General features: G+C 33.9%; 1 protein-coding gene, 2 long non-coding RNA genes and 2 other non-coding genes across 6 annotated transcripts; 1 reads left to right on the top strand and 4 right to left on the bottom strand.

Annotated features, from left to right (window-relative positions):
* Positions 1 to 1,031: 1,031 nt before the first annotated feature.
* On the top strand, positions 1,032 to 3,928 carry LOC111901938 (uncharacterized). 2 transcript variants are annotated; one of them, XR_006184486.2, is made up of 4 exons: positions 1,032 to 1,236; positions 1,944 to 2,040; positions 2,957 to 3,462; positions 3,749 to 3,928. It is a non-coding gene; the product is annotated as an uncharacterized LOC111901938 (long non-coding RNA). The 2 variants fall into 2 exon arrangements; XR_006184487.2 differs by having other exon boundaries at positions 1,032 to 1,572.
* LOC111901990 (U5 spliceosomal RNA) lies at positions 1,351 to 1,467 on the bottom strand. Its single transcript, XR_002853649.1, has one exon. It is a non-coding gene; the product is annotated as a U5 spliceosomal RNA (small nuclear RNA).
* Positions 2,994 to 3,112, bottom strand: LOC111901991 (U5 spliceosomal RNA). The gene has a single exon (XR_002853650.1). It is a non-coding gene; the product is annotated as a U5 spliceosomal RNA (small nuclear RNA).
* Positions 3,929 to 6,220: 2,292 nt separating the features above from the next.
* On the bottom strand, positions 6,221 to 9,498 carry LOC122194750 (uncharacterized). The gene is made up of 5 exons (XR_006184485.2): positions 7,928 to 9,498; positions 7,650 to 7,767; positions 7,443 to 7,550; positions 6,788 to 6,862; positions 6,221 to 6,700 (listed from the first exon to the last, which is right to left on the bottom strand). It is a non-coding gene; the product is annotated as an uncharacterized LOC122194750 (long non-coding RNA).
* Positions 9,499 to 10,180: 682 nt separating this feature from the next.
* LOC111901939 (probable phosphoribosylformylglycinamidine synthase, chloroplastic/mitochondrial) lies at positions 10,181 to 15,311 on the bottom strand. The gene is made up of 4 exons (XM_023897805.3): positions 14,974 to 15,311; positions 14,759 to 14,820; positions 11,830 to 14,634; positions 10,181 to 11,757 (listed from the first exon to the last, which is right to left on the bottom strand). Exons 2-4 carry the CDS (start codon positions 14,798 to 14,800, stop codon positions 10,384 to 10,386), a joined length of 4,221 nt encoding a protein of 1,406 aa, XP_023753573.1. The 5' UTR covers positions 14,801 to 14,820; positions 14,974 to 15,311; the 3' UTR covers positions 10,181 to 10,383.
* Between the last annotated feature and the right edge of the window lie 1,620 nt (positions 15,312 to 16,931).

The following is a 16,931-nucleotide window of genomic DNA, read 5'->3' as shown; positions in this document are numbered from 1 at the left end:
GCTGTCACCTGTGCGCTTATGTGGTTAAGACGCTTGTTAAGTGATTTTGGTGTAACGCAAAATGAACCAAACCTCATCTTCTGTGATAATCAACCTACCATCCAATTAACATCCAATCCTACTTTCCATGAAAGATCAAAACACATGGAGATTGATTGTCACTTCATTTGGGACAAAATCATTGATCAAACCATCAAACTTCTTCCAATAAGAACTCATTTTCACCGAACCACTAACACCTGCTAAACTGTTGCCTTTTAATGTCCAAGATGGCCTTGAAATCTATTTTTTCACGGTCATCTTGAGGGGGGATACCGGGGGTATTAATGTAATTTAACACTCTAATTAGTTAAGATTGTTAAGCCCAATTAGTTAGTTAGAGGTTGTTAGCGTATTGTAAACATGTATATAAGCATCTTTGTAATCAGTATTGCACTAATGAGAATTATGGTTTCTTTCTCTTTATTTCTTCTCATACAAGTTGTTACCCTTTAAACTGCAACATCATTCCTCCTTATTAGATATATGCAAATCTTTCACCCCCTCTTTCTCTCTTCTTATTCCCTTTCTTTTACTTTGATTTTGTTTTTAGGAAGTGAGGTTTGAAAGTAAATACTAGATATTTGATAACTAGAATGATATCTTTAGTGACGGATAAATTCTATTTGTTCGGAAAGAACCTTTTGTGGAAGAAAAAAATGAGTTTTATTAAGTTAGAGTTTCATTTTATAAAAATAAATATGTAAATAATTGTAGTAAGTTTATTTTACATTTTGATAAGGGTATGTGAAACACGGTGGTGTTTGGTTAATCTCTTTAAGGGATGGTTCTTGTAAATAATTGTAGTAAGTTTAATATTTTCTGTCATGAATTCTTTCAACTTATATCATATAATTGACTACATGTTTCAAGCAAATTGTAGAAAAACTAAAACTCTTTCACTTTTATTGATTTACAGTCGAATACAAGAGCCCTAATCTAAACATTGAGTTTTAATATGACGAAGACAATATCTCCAACAGGAAGAAAACAAAAGTAAAAAAAATATCTAAATGTACATTGAAAACCCCAACATACCGAGAGAAAAGAAGACGATGATTATGTATAAAAATCGATCTAAAACACGCAACTTCAGTTAATATTCTCGGGTCAGGCGCATGTGGAGAAGTTGACTTTTCATCAAACAAACACCAATTTCTTAGATTTAGACAAATCTCAATCTCATACTTAAACCAGGTTAGTTTTCCTGATGCTATGTCAAACTCGTTTATATACTCAACTTCTAGGGGTTGAGTACAATTAGGCTTTTTCAATGTGGACAATTGGAAAGTTGAACTCTGAAATTGGTTGGAGCCCTAATTGAAAGGGACTCTCCAAAAATAGGCGTATGCCACTTAATGCAGCGAACACACGGTATTCTTTAGTAAAAGGCGAAAGAATAGTTCGCTTTGTGTTCACTGCGTAGCTGCGTGCCTTCTCACATCCCAGCTGCTTGGTTTATGTAATGAGTTTGATACCTTCTGTTTCATTCAAGTAGCCGATGTGGGATGAGCCCCATACTTGCATCCCTCTGTAATGTTTCAAACTCTTCTCCCACATTTCTCTTCTTTTTCCCCTTCACTTACTTCGATTTGGTTTTTGATCTGTTTTTTATGAGGTGTTCACTGTTCATGGATATGGGTTTTGATAGAAATTACTAGATATTATAACTGGAATTAGATATTTCGTGAAAGATTATTTTTAGTAGACCAAAAAAAGAACATTTTCGTGAAGAAAAACAGCAATCTTAGGAAGTTAGAATTTCATATTTTGGTAAATGAAATGGATAAATAGGTGAAAGTTCGTTTTACTTTTGGACAAAGGTATTGTGAGAATGGATAATGACTTAAACTAAGTCCTTTTATTCAGCTCACTTATCAAGGATTAGAATGGTTTTCAAACAGGTTTTCAGATTTCAGCATTTCATACTATTCAAAACAAGATGATTCGTGATCTTTTTGACGTTTATTTCAACCAACATGAGTTCCTTTCTTGTACTTGGTAAGTATTAATGTATTGGTAAATTGTACATTTTCATATCGTAAATTAAATCAAGGAGGTTTGATAATTATCAGTTGATACATTAGTGAGTTGCTTGGGCACAAAATGAGTTTTGAGGTCTGGAAACACTAATGTTTTCCTAAGTTCTACTAACTTATATACAATTATATTAGAAATATAAACAAGGTTTATATACACTAGTATACTTAAACGTATAAAGAATGTATAAGTCCTAACTCTTAACTTTTTTGTATGAATTTTATTCAGGCGATGTTTGGTTTACCTAAGAAACTATTGACCAGGTCAATTTTTGGTTTGGCAAAAGAAGCTTACTTGGGGGGTGTTTGGGAAAACTTTTTAAGCCTAAAAGATCTTTTTGTAAAAGTTCTTTCTATAAAAGTTCTTTTGAGGAAACAAAAGCCAAAAGTGGGTTTTAAAAAGTGTTTGGGTAGTATTTTTTGACTTTTGAGTGTGATTTAGCTTTAAAAGTCCAAAAGTTACAAAAAATCACACTTTCTTGACTTTTGAAACTCACCATTTTTCTTCTTTACAAAAAGTTATTTTGAAAAGAACTTTTGCATCATCCAAACATCTTTATATCTTTTTAGAAAAGTTAAAAGACAAAAGTCATTTAAAAAGTTTTCCCAAACACCCTCTTGATTTGGGTTTTAACCGTTTAGCTATGTATCACCAAATTAGAAGCTCAAAAAGTCAAGAAATTTTATGGCAGAAAAATCAATATTATCAAAGATTAATAAAGTAATAAAAGAGATGAAAATTTGTTGTTGATCTTGAACTCTACTGCCTAAGTACAGGTTTTTTCTATATTGATTCATTTCTTGTGTTTTCAACAACTTTATAGGCTTTTTAGTTAGTTGCAAAACTTTTATACTCCTGACTTATGATTGTTACACAGGAACTATTGAAGATTTGAACACTGAAAATTGGTTGGAGCCCACCAATGAAGGAAGGGACTCTCCAAAAATAGGCTTATGCCACTGTGTATGGCAAGCACACGGTATTCTTTAGTAAAAGGCGAAAGAATAGTTCGCTTTGTGCTTACCACATGGCTGCGTGCCTTTCCTTCTCTCAGCTGCTTGCTTTAAGTAACGACTCTCACACCTTCTCTCTCATTCCAGCAGCCGATGTGGGATGACCCTTAAACCTGCATCCCTCTCTTTCAAACCCTACTTCCACTTTTCTCTTCTTTCCCTCTTTACTTACCAGATGATCAGTAACACCTTTTTTTACTTTATCTCAAACAACATGAGTTCCTTTCTTCTACTTCTCAAGTTAGTGTATTGATAAAAATGTGAATCAAGGAGGTTAGATACTTATCAATTCATACAGTAGGGAGTTGCTTGGGCACAAAAATGTGTTTTTGAGCTCCCCAAGCACTAATGGTTGGCTCAATTTTACAAGGTTATATACACTTTTATATTTTTTAATTAAGATTTAACTAATTTAATATTGATTTTTTTATATTTAAAAATGTAAAAAAGTTTTAAGTCCCAACTCTTAACTTTTTTTCTGTGAAGCTTAATCGATTTTGGTTTAGCACCTATGCATCCCCCATTATAAGCTCAAAAAGTAAAGAACTTAATTTTATGGCAGGACAATTAATTATGAAGATAAATAAAGTACCAAAATCCATTTGGTTTCTTTGGTATTGTTTCTGATCACAAAACTAAAATAGTCAAACTTTCAGGTTTTCTGGGAAGATTATTACTGCACTAGGCGAATGCCCGTGCGTTGCGCAGAAACACCTATATAGTTGAAGTCTTTACAAATATATCATTTTTTGTATATAACAATAACGTTGTTGTTAAATTTGATATAATAATTTGTATATGCTAAATTGATATAATATATTGATTATTTTGAATTATATGATAATATATACATTTATTATAACTTCATAATCTCAATCGTTTTAATGACTTCTATCCGCGAGTTACACATGAATAAAATTAAATATAATATATGATTTGATGTTATTTATAGTTGTTTTTATTGTTAATTAATTTTTTAAAATTTATTTGCTTAATGTTTTAATTTCTATCATTATAACTATTTAAAACATCAAACATTGTTTTTTTATTTTAAAGCTAACAATATAATCATTTATATAGAGTTTTTTTAACTATTGTTATTATAAGTTATTTTAAGCTACTTATTTGGAAACTTTTAACGATTATAAAAATATATTTAAAAAATATTTTAGTTAAATTGAAATTACAATTTTGTTTTTGCTTTTATCACTTTTAATTATTTACAAAATATTCTTTAGTTTTTTTTAAATGGAACTGAAATTTATATTTGAATTGATATTGTAATGCGCAGAAACACCTATATAATTGAAGTCTTTACAAATATATATTTTTTAAAATATAACACTAACATTGTTGTTAAATTTGATATAATAATTTGTATATTAAATTGATATAATATATTGACTATTTTGAATTATATGATAATATATAAATCTATTATAACGTCATAATCTCAATCGTTTGAATGACTTCTGCTCGCGAGTTATATATCAATAAAATTAAATATTATATATAGTTTAATATTATTTATAGTTGTTATTTTTAACTAATTTTTAAAATATATTTGCTTAATGTTTTAATTTCTATCATTATCATTATTTAAAACATCAAACATTATTTTGTGATTTTAAATGTAATAATATAATCATTTATATAGAGTTATTTTTAACTATTGTTATTATAAGTTATTTTAAGCTACTTATTTGAAATTTTTTAACGATTATATAAATATATTTAGAAAATATTTTAGTTAAACTGATATTACAATTTAGTTTTTTGCGTTTATCACTATAATTTATCACTTTTAACTATTTACAAAATATTATTTGTTTTTTTTAGTGGAACTAAAATTTATATTTAAGTTGACACTGTAATGTTATATTTAAATTAACAATTTAAGTATTTTGTCCAAACTATTCAAAAATTGCAGCTTTAAACTGATAATGGTTTACATGCAACAACATTTTAAATCTAATAAATTAAGTATAATATGTTAAAATTTAAAGACATAACTTTATAAATAGAAGTAAATATATTATTTTAAAATTGAAATTTAGTCTATTTATTATTAACACTTTAGGTTTGATATTTATTTAACCTTATTAACCAACTTACAATAATTATTAGAAAGACACTACAATTTATCACTTTTAACTATTTATAAAATAATTTTTGGGTTGTTTAAGTTAAATAAAATTTATATTTAAGTTGAGCCTATAATGTTATATTTTAATTAATAATTTAAGTATTTTATACAGATTGTTCAAAAATTATCCCTTTAAAATTATAATGGTTTATATCCAACAATATATTAAAACTAATAAATTAAGTATAATATGTTAAAAGTTAAAAAAACATAATTTTATAAGTAGATCTAAATATATTATTTTAATATTGAAATTTAGTTTATATATAAATACACTTTAGATTTGATATTTATTTAACCTAACTACCAAATTATAATTATTATTATAAAGAAATTGAAAAGTCATGGGAGTTTCAAATGAATGTGATGAAAGAAAAAAATATGAAGGTTTCAAATGCATGAGATTCAAAAAAAATGATAGCTTTATAAGTATGTATGATATGATTTCTTGTACTTCTTGACCAAATCCTTCAAAGCTTTTGGTTTTATCAACCTGATTTGTTTTTGTTTTGTTTTTTAGGGAGTGTTTCGGATATATGTTTCAAAAGCGAATACTAGATATTAGATAACTAGAATAAGATATATAGTCACGTTCAAATTTTGATTGGTCTAAAATATCATTTTATAATGAATCCTTGAATGTTTGAAAAAAAAAAATACAGCAAGTGTTTTCTTTTTTTTAAAGGGTATGTGAAACACACAATGTGGTCGTTTTACCAAAACAGAAAAAATTGTTATTTTTGTCAAAATTGACATTTATATTGATTTGGTAAAACTAGATGAAAAGTTACTATTATAGTTTTGAGTTAAGTTTATATAAACTAGATAGGAAACCCCGCTTCGCGGGGGTTGGATTCGCCGCTAATGTCAAACAAAACCGACGAAATACATTATGTTAAAGATGTTGTCATTGTTTATCAGTCGTTCATCATGGAAGTATGATGCTATAGTTGGTTGACTATGAACGTATGATGGCTAAAAATGAAATAAAGTAGAAGTAAACTGAGATCTATTCTCTTTTTAAAACACATATGTTGGATTCTTAAAGCTACACAGATAAACAAAAACATATTCAGAATTTAAGTATCATGATTAAATAAGAATCATCTGAAAACAAAGAAAAAAGCAAAGTATAACACGAAAATGACACCGAAAATTAGCCTCATTTACACACTGTGGGCATGTTGCTCATCTTATCCTTGTTCTTCTATCGTTTTTGAGCCTTCTTAAAAAAATTCTCAGAAACAAACAAATATGTACCCAGATTGAATTTATGCTGTGTTTTAATATTTGATGTTTGTCATTGATCTGTGATAGTTTAATTCAGATCAATCACTATCATAGTCTTGTGTTCATGTGCTTTAGGTCCAAACCATTGACCAACAATTTCTACAATCTCCTTTGGTGACTTTGAAAATTTCCCACATCCATTTTCCACTACATAGGGTACATTTTCAACTTCCTGTACAATATCAAATTTCTAAGGTGTTGAGACAAAAATGGCCATTTTACCCTTGCATTCTGAAATCAACTTTAATAACAAAATTACCTGGTCAACAATGTAATCGTTTAGAATGACGGTGAGATCTGGGATCATGGCTTCTATAATTGTGCCTCGACCAGCCTATGAGAAATAAAAAGGTCAATGGAAAAGTCAACGTTGACTTTTGAATTTTTAAGTGTCAAAAAAGTAATATTATAAGTTTGAAATTGGAAAGAATTATCTTATTTGTGCATAGACAATTGATTTGACTAACGGTTAAATGCTTATTTATGATATTTCACTTTTTTACCGGTATATAAAACAATGTTTCATATTTTGTATAAAAAATAGGGTTAATCTAAAAAAAAGTAATATTTTGTGATTTTTCCAGACTAAACCTCGAATTTATTTTTCTCCTGAAAAAGACCTTAAATTTTTTCATTTTTTCCGAGCTGACCCTTTTAGTCATTTTTTTGTCAAAAAAAATTATAAATTGTGAGAAGTTTTTTCAAGAAAAACTAAAAAAGTCGAGGGTTTATTTTGAAGCATTTAGAAGGATGAGGGTTTTTTGGAAAAAAAAAATACAAAGTAGAAGGCTTTTTTGAGATTAAACATATTACATATTATATAAAAAACGCTTTTTTGCATAAATAGACATTTAACCCAAAAATCTATGTCAAAAAATTCAAAATTTGGAGGTGAATAGAAGGAAGCAGTATACCTTTGTTATAATACAATCACAAGCACCCATGCATTCTTCCATCTTAGTGACAAACCCCTTCACCTCTTTTAACCAATGGCTTTAAAACATGCATGTATCTTCTAAAATCTGATTATTTATAAAATAAATTTAATTTATAATGAACGAAACAATTTTTAAACATTCCACAAAATCAAACCAAATAAGAATAATTGAATAGATCATTACCTTAAACCTTGGTTTTGCAAGTCATTTCAGCATACCCGAACCATGATTTTGCAATTCAATGCATGGATATGAGTCCCAGAAACACATACAGTTGTTCCAACAGCATCCAGATGTAAACCTAATAAGAATAATTGATAGTCAAGTTGGGATGCAAATTGAACAATTACATATCAAATCCAGAAACCATAGCATGCATTGGAAAATAAAAAGTGAAATATATGTTAATGGCTAGTAATACTCAAATAAAATGGGTTTCAATAGATCCATTAAAATGTTACCTCGATTTACAACCAAATTCATGAGGTGGAAGCCATACTCAACAATTCTAATTTCAATCCATACTGAAAATACATCCAGTAGCATAATTAATCATCAATAAAAATAAAAAATTATAATAAACCATAAAAATAATGTTCAAAATAAAAACAACTAACAACTATTTTTTCCCATTCTAACCCTTCAACATCTTTTAGAAGGAAGCTTCTAGTCTATATGTTACCATCACTCCAAAAAAAAATTCTCATATCTGTCAAGATCAACTCTTTTACTCCAACAAAGCCATGATAACAATAAAAAAAACTCATCAAAGTGCAATTCTATAATTTATAGAATAAGTCTGCTAAGTTTTTCTCATTAAAGACACACATGCATCACTATTTTACCAATTTAAAAAAAAAAATACTTAGACATTACTGTTTGTGATAAAAAGGAATATTAAAACAAAAAAGGTTATATGATAGTTTAAAAACAGGGGAAAATCTTTTATCATAAACCAACGATTATTTTATCCAACCATATTTCAACTTCATCCTTTCAATTCAAACATTTAAAAATAAGTACATAAATATGTAAATCAAATAATAAAATTAGCTGTAATATGAACTCTTAGCAGAACATAAGAACAAAGAAAAAAAACAATAATGATGTAAATTAGGTATGAGTTTTTTACATACGGTCTCCTTCCCTCCCTTATTCAGCTGCAGGAGTCTTTCAATTATACAAATCATAAGTGAAACTTGCTTAATCACAAAGAACACAAAAATTCAAGAGATAAGAGTAAAAGAATAATTGATCTCGGCTAGCTTTAAAAAACAAAGAACATAGTCAAAATGGTGATGTTTGAGAATCTAATAAAGAATTAGCAATCAAAAACTCACTATTGAAACACACACATACACACTAACATATTTGACTATAAGAAAACAGATTCAAATATACAATGAGTATGAAAAAGGCAAATCTTTTTGTCAATTTGTTCAGATTCTTCGTTAGTAGCCTTGGAATCTACTCTTTCAGCAATCAATTAGCTTCTTAAACACAAACCTTCATCTCCTTCAATCTTTTTATCACTGAAATAAGAAACACGTATCTCATTTTAATGATATCAGAGATGAGAGAGAGTAGATTTTGGGATCAAGATGAAAGAGTTGCTAAAGAAACTAAAACGAAAGCCCTAATTTTGAGAAAACGGTAATGCGAGGAACGGGGACCATTTTTGGATGTAGGGCTTATAGAATCGAACCGGATTCTACAATTTGTTGTGTGCGACGATGGAATCTGTGGTAGAAGAGCGTTGAGGCACCGACCATGGAAGCGGATTCATGACGAATAGGTGGGAATGGAGTCGATGATCAGCCGGCTTCGAATACGTCGCAGTAGATGTTTCCCTATGGATGGCCGATGAAATCCAAATGAAGAAGAAAAGAGAGAAGCTGTCGAATGTAAAGGATAGGCTGCAATAACGTTGAAAAGGAAATAGAGATGAGAGAAGAAGAATCGAGTAAGTTGATTATCCAACGGTCGTCATATGGTGAAGAAGGATGCTAAATCAAACTAAAATAGAAAGAAAATCATACCGCTTCAATGAATTTAGAAGACCTTACAGTAGATGGAAGAGATTGATGAACTGTGGAAAAAGAGGTGGGGTGAATCCATTAGCGCCTCTAGGTTTCGTGTCTCCGTTTTCTTGTTGTGGTTTCTTCAATGCTTTCGGATAGAGAGACCACTGGTGAAGTTAGGGATAAAAACAACAGTCGAGCTACGCAGATGTCAGAGGAAACCGCCGGTGACAAAAGCAAAGACCGGTGAGAAGGAAATTCGAGGTGGGGTGGTTCTCTAAAGAATCGAGAAGCATCGAATGGAGCCGGTGATGGAAGGTAGATTATTTGAGCAGTGGAAAGGTGAAATTAGGCGTGGACAGCAATCCAAAGGTGATTGGGGGAAAAAAACGGTGGACATAACCGTAAAGAAACACGTGTCAACAGCTGACCATAAAGAATAGGAAAAATGGCAAAAAATGCCCCACACAAAAATAGGCTGAAAAAGAACAGATAATCATAAAGGAAGGGCCGATTTTGCCCAAAAAAGCACAGGACCTATTTTACCAAATGTATATATAAAGAAGGATCAGTTTTGCTCCATCCTTAGCAAATTTACTTAGTTAAGGATGGAGAATTTTAATATACAGTATAATATTATGTGCTTCTTATATCTAAAATCAAGCAAACATTATTGCCTACATGGCACAAAAATGATGACAAGGCAAAATAAGCCGTGCTTATTTAACAACTAAAATAGCACGTTACAAAAATACCAACAGAACATAAAACTCTGAAACCTGAGATCTTAAACAGCATATGTTCAAAGCAAACAACACCATTTTGCATCATTCTCAACAAACAAAAAAGAAACATACTCAAAATAAACTTAAAAAAAAAAAAAAAAAAATACAAATTTACTCCTCTCGAGAACACCATTCTCTAGCATTCTGGAACATCTTCAACCACGGACTCGGTCCTTTCTTCTCCACATCCCACTCCTTGGGATACCATGGGAACTGCCACATCAGAAAACACCGCTCGGGATGTGGCATCATCGCCAAGTGCCGCCCATCCGGCGAACAAATCGCCGCCACACCCACCGGAGACCCATTCAAATTAAACGGATACTCCTCCGTCACCTCCCCATCATCATCACAATACCTCACCGGAGCCAAATCCGCCTCCAAAATCCGGTCAAAAACACCCTTCTCCGGAAAATACGCCTTCCCTTCACCATGAGCCGCCCATACCCCCACCGTACTCCCCGCCATCCCCTTCAACATGATCGCCGGAGACTCCTTAATCGTCACACTCGCAAACCGACACTCGAACCGACCCGACTCGTTATGCACGAACCGCGGTTGCACCGGGTCGCCCGTCGCCACCCCGGGTCCTGGGACCCACCCCAACAAAGCCATGAGCTGGCACCCGTTGCATACCCCAAGGCTAAAAGTATCTTTCCGATTGTAAAAATCCCGAAACTGTTTCAAAACAGACGGGTTGAACCGGATCGACCCGGCCCACCCTTTAGCGGAATCCAGAACATCCGCGTAACTAAACCCGCCCACGAAAACAATCCCTTTAAAATCATCCAATGAAATCGACCCGTTTAAAAGATCCGACATTGTCACATCCCACGGTTCGAACCCGGAAGCGAAGAACGCGGCGGACATTTCCCGGTCACCGTTGCTGCCCTCCTCCCGAATCACCGCCACTTTCGGTTTCACCACCGCGGTCATGTATTTCTGATCGGTGTTCGCCGGAGTAAACGACAGCCGCCATGCGGGTTCGTGGCGGTGTTTTAACCCGTCCTTTTCCGCCGCCACCGAAGCGGCTAGTCTTTGGTATTTTTCGAGGTGGAAGCTCGTTTCTTCCCAAATGTCACGAAGGTCCGCGGTTTTTTCATCCAAATGGGTCAACCCATCGATTTTCAACCCAATTTTTGGATCGGAAGTTACTTCTCCTATGATCTCTCCATTAACGCCATGGTTTTGGAGAATTTTTGTGACTTTATCAAGATTTGATTTGCTGATTTCGAGAATGAGACCGAGTTCTTCTGAGAATAGGGTTTCAAAGATGCTTTTTCCATTCGAATTTAGATTGATCTGAACGCCACAGTTTCCGGCGAAAGCCATCTCCAAGGCGGTGATGATAAGGCCACCATCACTGACATCATGACCAGAGGAGATCAGATCGCCGGAGATAAGCTCTTGAACAACCTCAAACACGGTTTTCAGGTAAGGAACATCATCAAGATCAGGACATTCATCCCCAATTTGGTCAAACACCTGCACATTAGTCAAATTGTCAAAAGTCAAAACCTGTAATCCAAAGTGAAAAACAGAAAAGTAGAAAAGTACCTGAGCAAGGGCAGATCCACCTAACCTTCGTTTCCCTTTTGCCAAATCAATATGAACAAGAACACCTTCATCTTTAAGCTTCAAATCAGGAGTCACAGTCTTTGTAATATCAGGACACGTAGCATAAGCACTAATCACAAGATTCCCAGGAGCTTTCACGACTTCACCATTTGAATGAGCTGCCATTGAAAGACTATCTTTCCCACCATCAATAGCAATCCCAAGCTCAATCATAGCCTCCTCCAAAGCAACAGCAGCATCATACATTGCAGCTCCTTCCCCATCAAGTTTAGCAGCATACATCCAATTCCCACTCGCCTTCACATCACTCAACCCCGTAATCTTCGCCCAAACAAGATTCGTAAGTGCTTCACCCACCGCCAAACGCGCCATTGCCTTCGCATCCAACAACCCTTTCACCGGCTGCTCCCCAATCGCACACGCGCCACCTGTGTAATCCGTATACGTCTGCGCGATCACCGCCACGTCAGCGAGCGTGATCTGCAAGGGGCCCACCGTTTGCTGCTGGGCCACGAGGCCCGTTACACACCGGTCCACTTTCGTTGTCAGGAATCGCTTCGAACAGATTGATGGAAGGCGTAACACGCGTTTCAAAGAATCCATTAATGTAATCCCGGGAGCTATTTCGAGAGGCTCTCGTAAATCTTTCACTCGGTGGAATTCAAACGTCTTTTGTGGCATGTCTCCGAGGACTTTTTCAAGTTCGAGATCGACAGCTGGCAAAGGCGGTGGAAGACCGTTTGACTTGCTTTTTTCAATCGCGTGACTGTCGATTAGACGAATATGCCCTTCGCCATTTATACTCCCGATTACAGCCATTGACACGCGTTCCCTTTTACATAAAGATTCCAAAAGTTCACGGCTTTTAGGGTTTACTAAAATCGCATCCTGTTCTTGATATTCGGCTCCCCATATTTCCAAAACAGACATGGTGTGGTCCCCAACTACAACAGCTCTAATATCAATTGTTCCACCTTCTGGGTAGATGATTTCTTTAACTACATTACAATTCCCACCTGCTCCTTGATCGTGTATGCTTACAATCGGATTATCTTCACCCATTTCGATACACGCGCGAACAACCCGGTAAAGTTTCTGTGCCATCTCAGCATCGCCACGCTGGACCGCGTTAAAGTCCAGCTCAGCATCGTTCTGTCCACTCACCATGCTGGATGCTGCACCACCTCCCATTCCGATCCGGTAAGCGGGCCCTCCGATTTTCACAACCAGCATTCCGATGTCGGGTTCGCCTTTTGTGATGTGGGTGTGATCGATTTGTCCGATTCCGGCGCTGAACATGATCGGCTTCAGCCATTCCCGCCTTTCCCCACTCGGGAGTCTCATTCCGAAGGTTCTCGTGTAGCCTTGAATCAAAGGCTCCCCAAATTTGTTCCCGTAATCGGATGCTCCATTGCTGGCATCTATAAGAATCTGTAGAGGTGAAGCCAAGTTGGATGGATATTCAAATGATGTGTCTTCCCATGGAGCATATGAACCTTCAATGTTTAAATTCCCAACACAATAGCCAGCTGTGGATGCAACAACAAACGACCCTCTTCCTGTTGCGTGTGTATCCCTAATTCGCCCTCCTGCACCGGTTTCCGCACCGGGGTATGGTGCAACTGCACACGGGAAATTATGAGTTTCGGCTGTGAACAGAATGTCAAGATCGCGTGTAGAAAGGTTTAATGGAGATGTGGATCCTGGTTTTGTGGGTCGCAATTGGTTTGCTAAAAACCCTTTGATTGCACTTGAATTGTCCTTGAATCCAATCACAGAATTGTTGGGATTCGCCTTTAAAGTGTTCTTTACAATCTGCATTAGGGTTCGATCCATGGGTTGACCATCTACTACAATCTTTCCAGTGAAGAACCAGTGGCGACTGTGTTCACTGTTTGATTGTGCAATGTCAAAAAGCTCAACGTTTGTTGGGTCCCGTTTAATATCATCTTTGAAAAGTTTAGTGTAGTATTGTAGATCTTGTTCATCAAAAGCCAACCCCATTTGTTGGTTTATCTCTTCCAATGCTTTTCTACCCTTTTCCATAACAGGAATAGTATAAACCTCTTCAGGAACTAGACTTGTTTTGAAGGAAATGAGTTTGTTGGGATACACGCATTCAGTCATTCTATCATGCACCATTGCTGCAAACTCTTCGATTTGAGTGTCTAGAAGAACGCTTCCTGCTTTAACATATAAAATATATCGCCTTGATCTTTCCAATCTACTGACTTCTGAAAGTCCACAAGCTTGGCATATAGACACAGCATTTGCAGACCATGCAGTAGTGAAAGACAGCCTTGGTCCGACTTCAACTACCACACTGTTGAGCCCTTCTTTTTTCTCTTCTGAGAAAAAGCTTTCATTCCCTAAATTATCTGGCTCATAGGTCTCTCTTAGAAGCCATTGAAGTACTGAAAGCTTCTCAGATGACAAACTCCCATCGACCCCAATGTTGAAACACTGTTCTGTTTTCAGACCCACAATTTGATTTGAGATCTTGGTCTGAATCGACTTCAGCAACTCTTCGTTTGCTGTATCTTGAATTAGAGGAGTTCTAAAGAAGTGAATCACTTTTTCGGTTCCTAACTTGTCAACACTGCCCAAATCTTGTACATCTACCGATGCAACAGCCCTGACTTTCTTAGAGGAATTTCGTCGAACACCTTGGTTGCATATTCTCACCAAATTGTTTCTTTTGTGTTTAGATAAACCAAAGAGCAAATGGGAACTTCTGCTCTTTGGTAAAGGTTTTGGCAAGAAAAAGTTGCGATTTCTTGAGCCCTGAAATTATATAAATAAAATTACATAAGTAAATTATACAAATTTATACAGATTACCATCAGCCCAAATAATAAATTTCAAAAAAAAAAAATCAATACAATAGCAAGCGAAACATAATACATACTTGTAAGAACTCAGATGTTGTAATCTCCAATGATGCAGCCATTACTGCATGAACGATTTGAACTGTAAAAAAAGAAAAGATTAAGTTTTTATTAACTTTCTGAGCTATTTTTATTTGTGGAGCACGCCAATACGATCGACATCAAAGAGATGACATACATGCAGATTAAAGAAACACTAAACTAATAAGAATGAAGAACACCGAAAGCGGCTTACCGGTGGCGTCGGCAAATGTTTCGGAAATCGGAGGAAGCAGAAAGCCAAGGTCGCGTTAAGTGAGAATTAAACCACAGACACATAAAAACAAGGGTTTAGGGTTGAAGTGGATTGCAAATTGGTCCTTCATCTACTTCCCAATATCAATTACCAGTCCCCAGGGTTTGCAAGTTTCAACTTTGATGAAAATAATTAAAAATATATATATTAATCATTATTTGTCGCATTTCTATAAGAAAATGTATTTCCATATACTTAAAAAAAATAACAATTTTGCATTTAGATATATCTGTAGGCGTATGATGAAAACGACCAACCTATGCTTCTAACTTAAGATCAATGATCAGCTTGAGACATCTAAAAGCCATACATGTGAAAACAAGTATGATAAAAAACTAAACAAGTATGATAAAAAACTAAAAACTTTGATATATACATGTCTTAAAATAAAATAAAATGATGGAAAATCCGCTTAGATATGCAGCAAAAAAGAATAGGATACCAAACATAATGATGGTGAGAATATAATATGATAAGGATGTAAGATGTTCAAGAGTCCAAGCGAAGGACATTTGGTCTAGGTTCTAGAAACTAATATTTTTTAAACTTAGAATAAATTTTGTATGATAGTATTGGAGCTCAAATAAAAATATTGTGTTAACGTTGATCTTGATGCCTATTTTGTAATTTGAATATTTTGTTATGATCTCGGATTCGAGGTTGGTTAGTAGATTCACAATCTTGAGTTCGGATACAGTGACAAGAGCATAACCGTGTATAGTAACAAAAACTGGACCATCTTTCATCGAGATAAATTTATTAATTTTATTTATGAAAGTTATTAATTTTTATTCTTGCATCAATATATTGTAAGAAAGTATAAACTCAAGATTTTCCCAACATCAACATTTCATTCACTATGAAACAGTTGGTTTACATCAAACAAATACAAAGGAAAATCTCACTACAATCACACTCATCTCTCAGATACACATTAGATCTAACAAAATAAACTGGTTCTTGTGGTATAAACCCTAATCTAGAGAGAACCAAGAGAAAGAGACGAACTGTGAAGAAAAATGAAGAAAAATATCTATCGTATGTGCTGCAACCACTCATCCTTCACTATATATACTCGGATCAATATTAACTCACGGACTATCCATGAACCCAAACCGGGTTTAACAACCCGCGTGCTTTCTTACCCTGTACACTGAACATATACAAATACCAAACACAAATACATACCAAATATACAATAACAACTATATACTTAATGATAAATGATAAGTTTGTATATATATATAATATCTTTCAACACCCCCTCTCAAACTTATCATTTAGCAACATTATGAATTGAAAACAAATTTAAAAGACCTAATCTTTTTGATAAAAACTCATGTTGAAAACCAGTTAAAGATTTTGTCAAAATATCTGCATTTTGATTTGAAGAATCAATTTTCACTAATTTTAAAATACCATTTTCAATCTTTTCTCTAATAAAATGAACATCTATCTCAAAGTGTTTTGTTTTTTCATGAAAAACAGGATTCAATGCTAATTTAATAGCAGATTCATTATCACAAAAAAGTTTAACAGGAGTTAAATTTGAATAACCTAAATCACTTAAAATTTTCAAAATCCACAACACTTCACAAGTAACAGTACCTAAAGCACGATACTCAGACTCTGTTGAAGACCTAGATATTGTACTTTGTTTCTTACTTTTCCATGAAACAAGTGAACCACCCAAATATACTAAATATCCAGACACTGACCTTCTTGTTGTCAAGCATTTTGCCCAATCAGCATCAACATAACCAACAACATCTAAATTATCATTTTTAGAAACAACAACACCTTTTCCTGGAGAATCTTTTAAATATCTCAATAACCTAAAAGCAACATTTAGATGTGATTTTCTCGGCTTATGCATAAACTGACTCAACAGTTGAACA

Source organism: Lactuca sativa, chromosome 6 (assembly GCF_002870075.4).
Source record: "Lactuca sativa cultivar Salinas chromosome 6, Lsat_Salinas_v11, whole genome shotgun sequence".
NCBI lineage: Eukaryota > Viridiplantae > Streptophyta > Magnoliopsida > Asterales > Asteraceae > Lactuca > Lactuca sativa.
This window is presented reverse-complemented; position numbering and strand designations above follow the sequence as displayed.

What these genes read in the sequence shown, in the direction of transcription:
- LOC111901939 (XM_023897805.3), bottom strand. Translation starts at nt 14,800, where the DNA reads ATGGCTGCATCATTGGAGATTACAACATCTGAGTTCTTACAA. An exon ending in CAACATCTGAGTTCTTACAA is followed by an intron (nt 14,635 to 14,758) that starts GTATGTATTATG and finishes ATATAATTTCAG; the next exon opens with GGCTCAAGAAATCGCAACTT. An exon ending in GTGGATCTGCCCTTGCTCAG is followed by an intron (nt 11,758 to 11,829) that starts GTACTTTTCTAC and finishes ACTAATGTGCAG; the next exon opens with GTGTTTGACCAAATTGGGGA.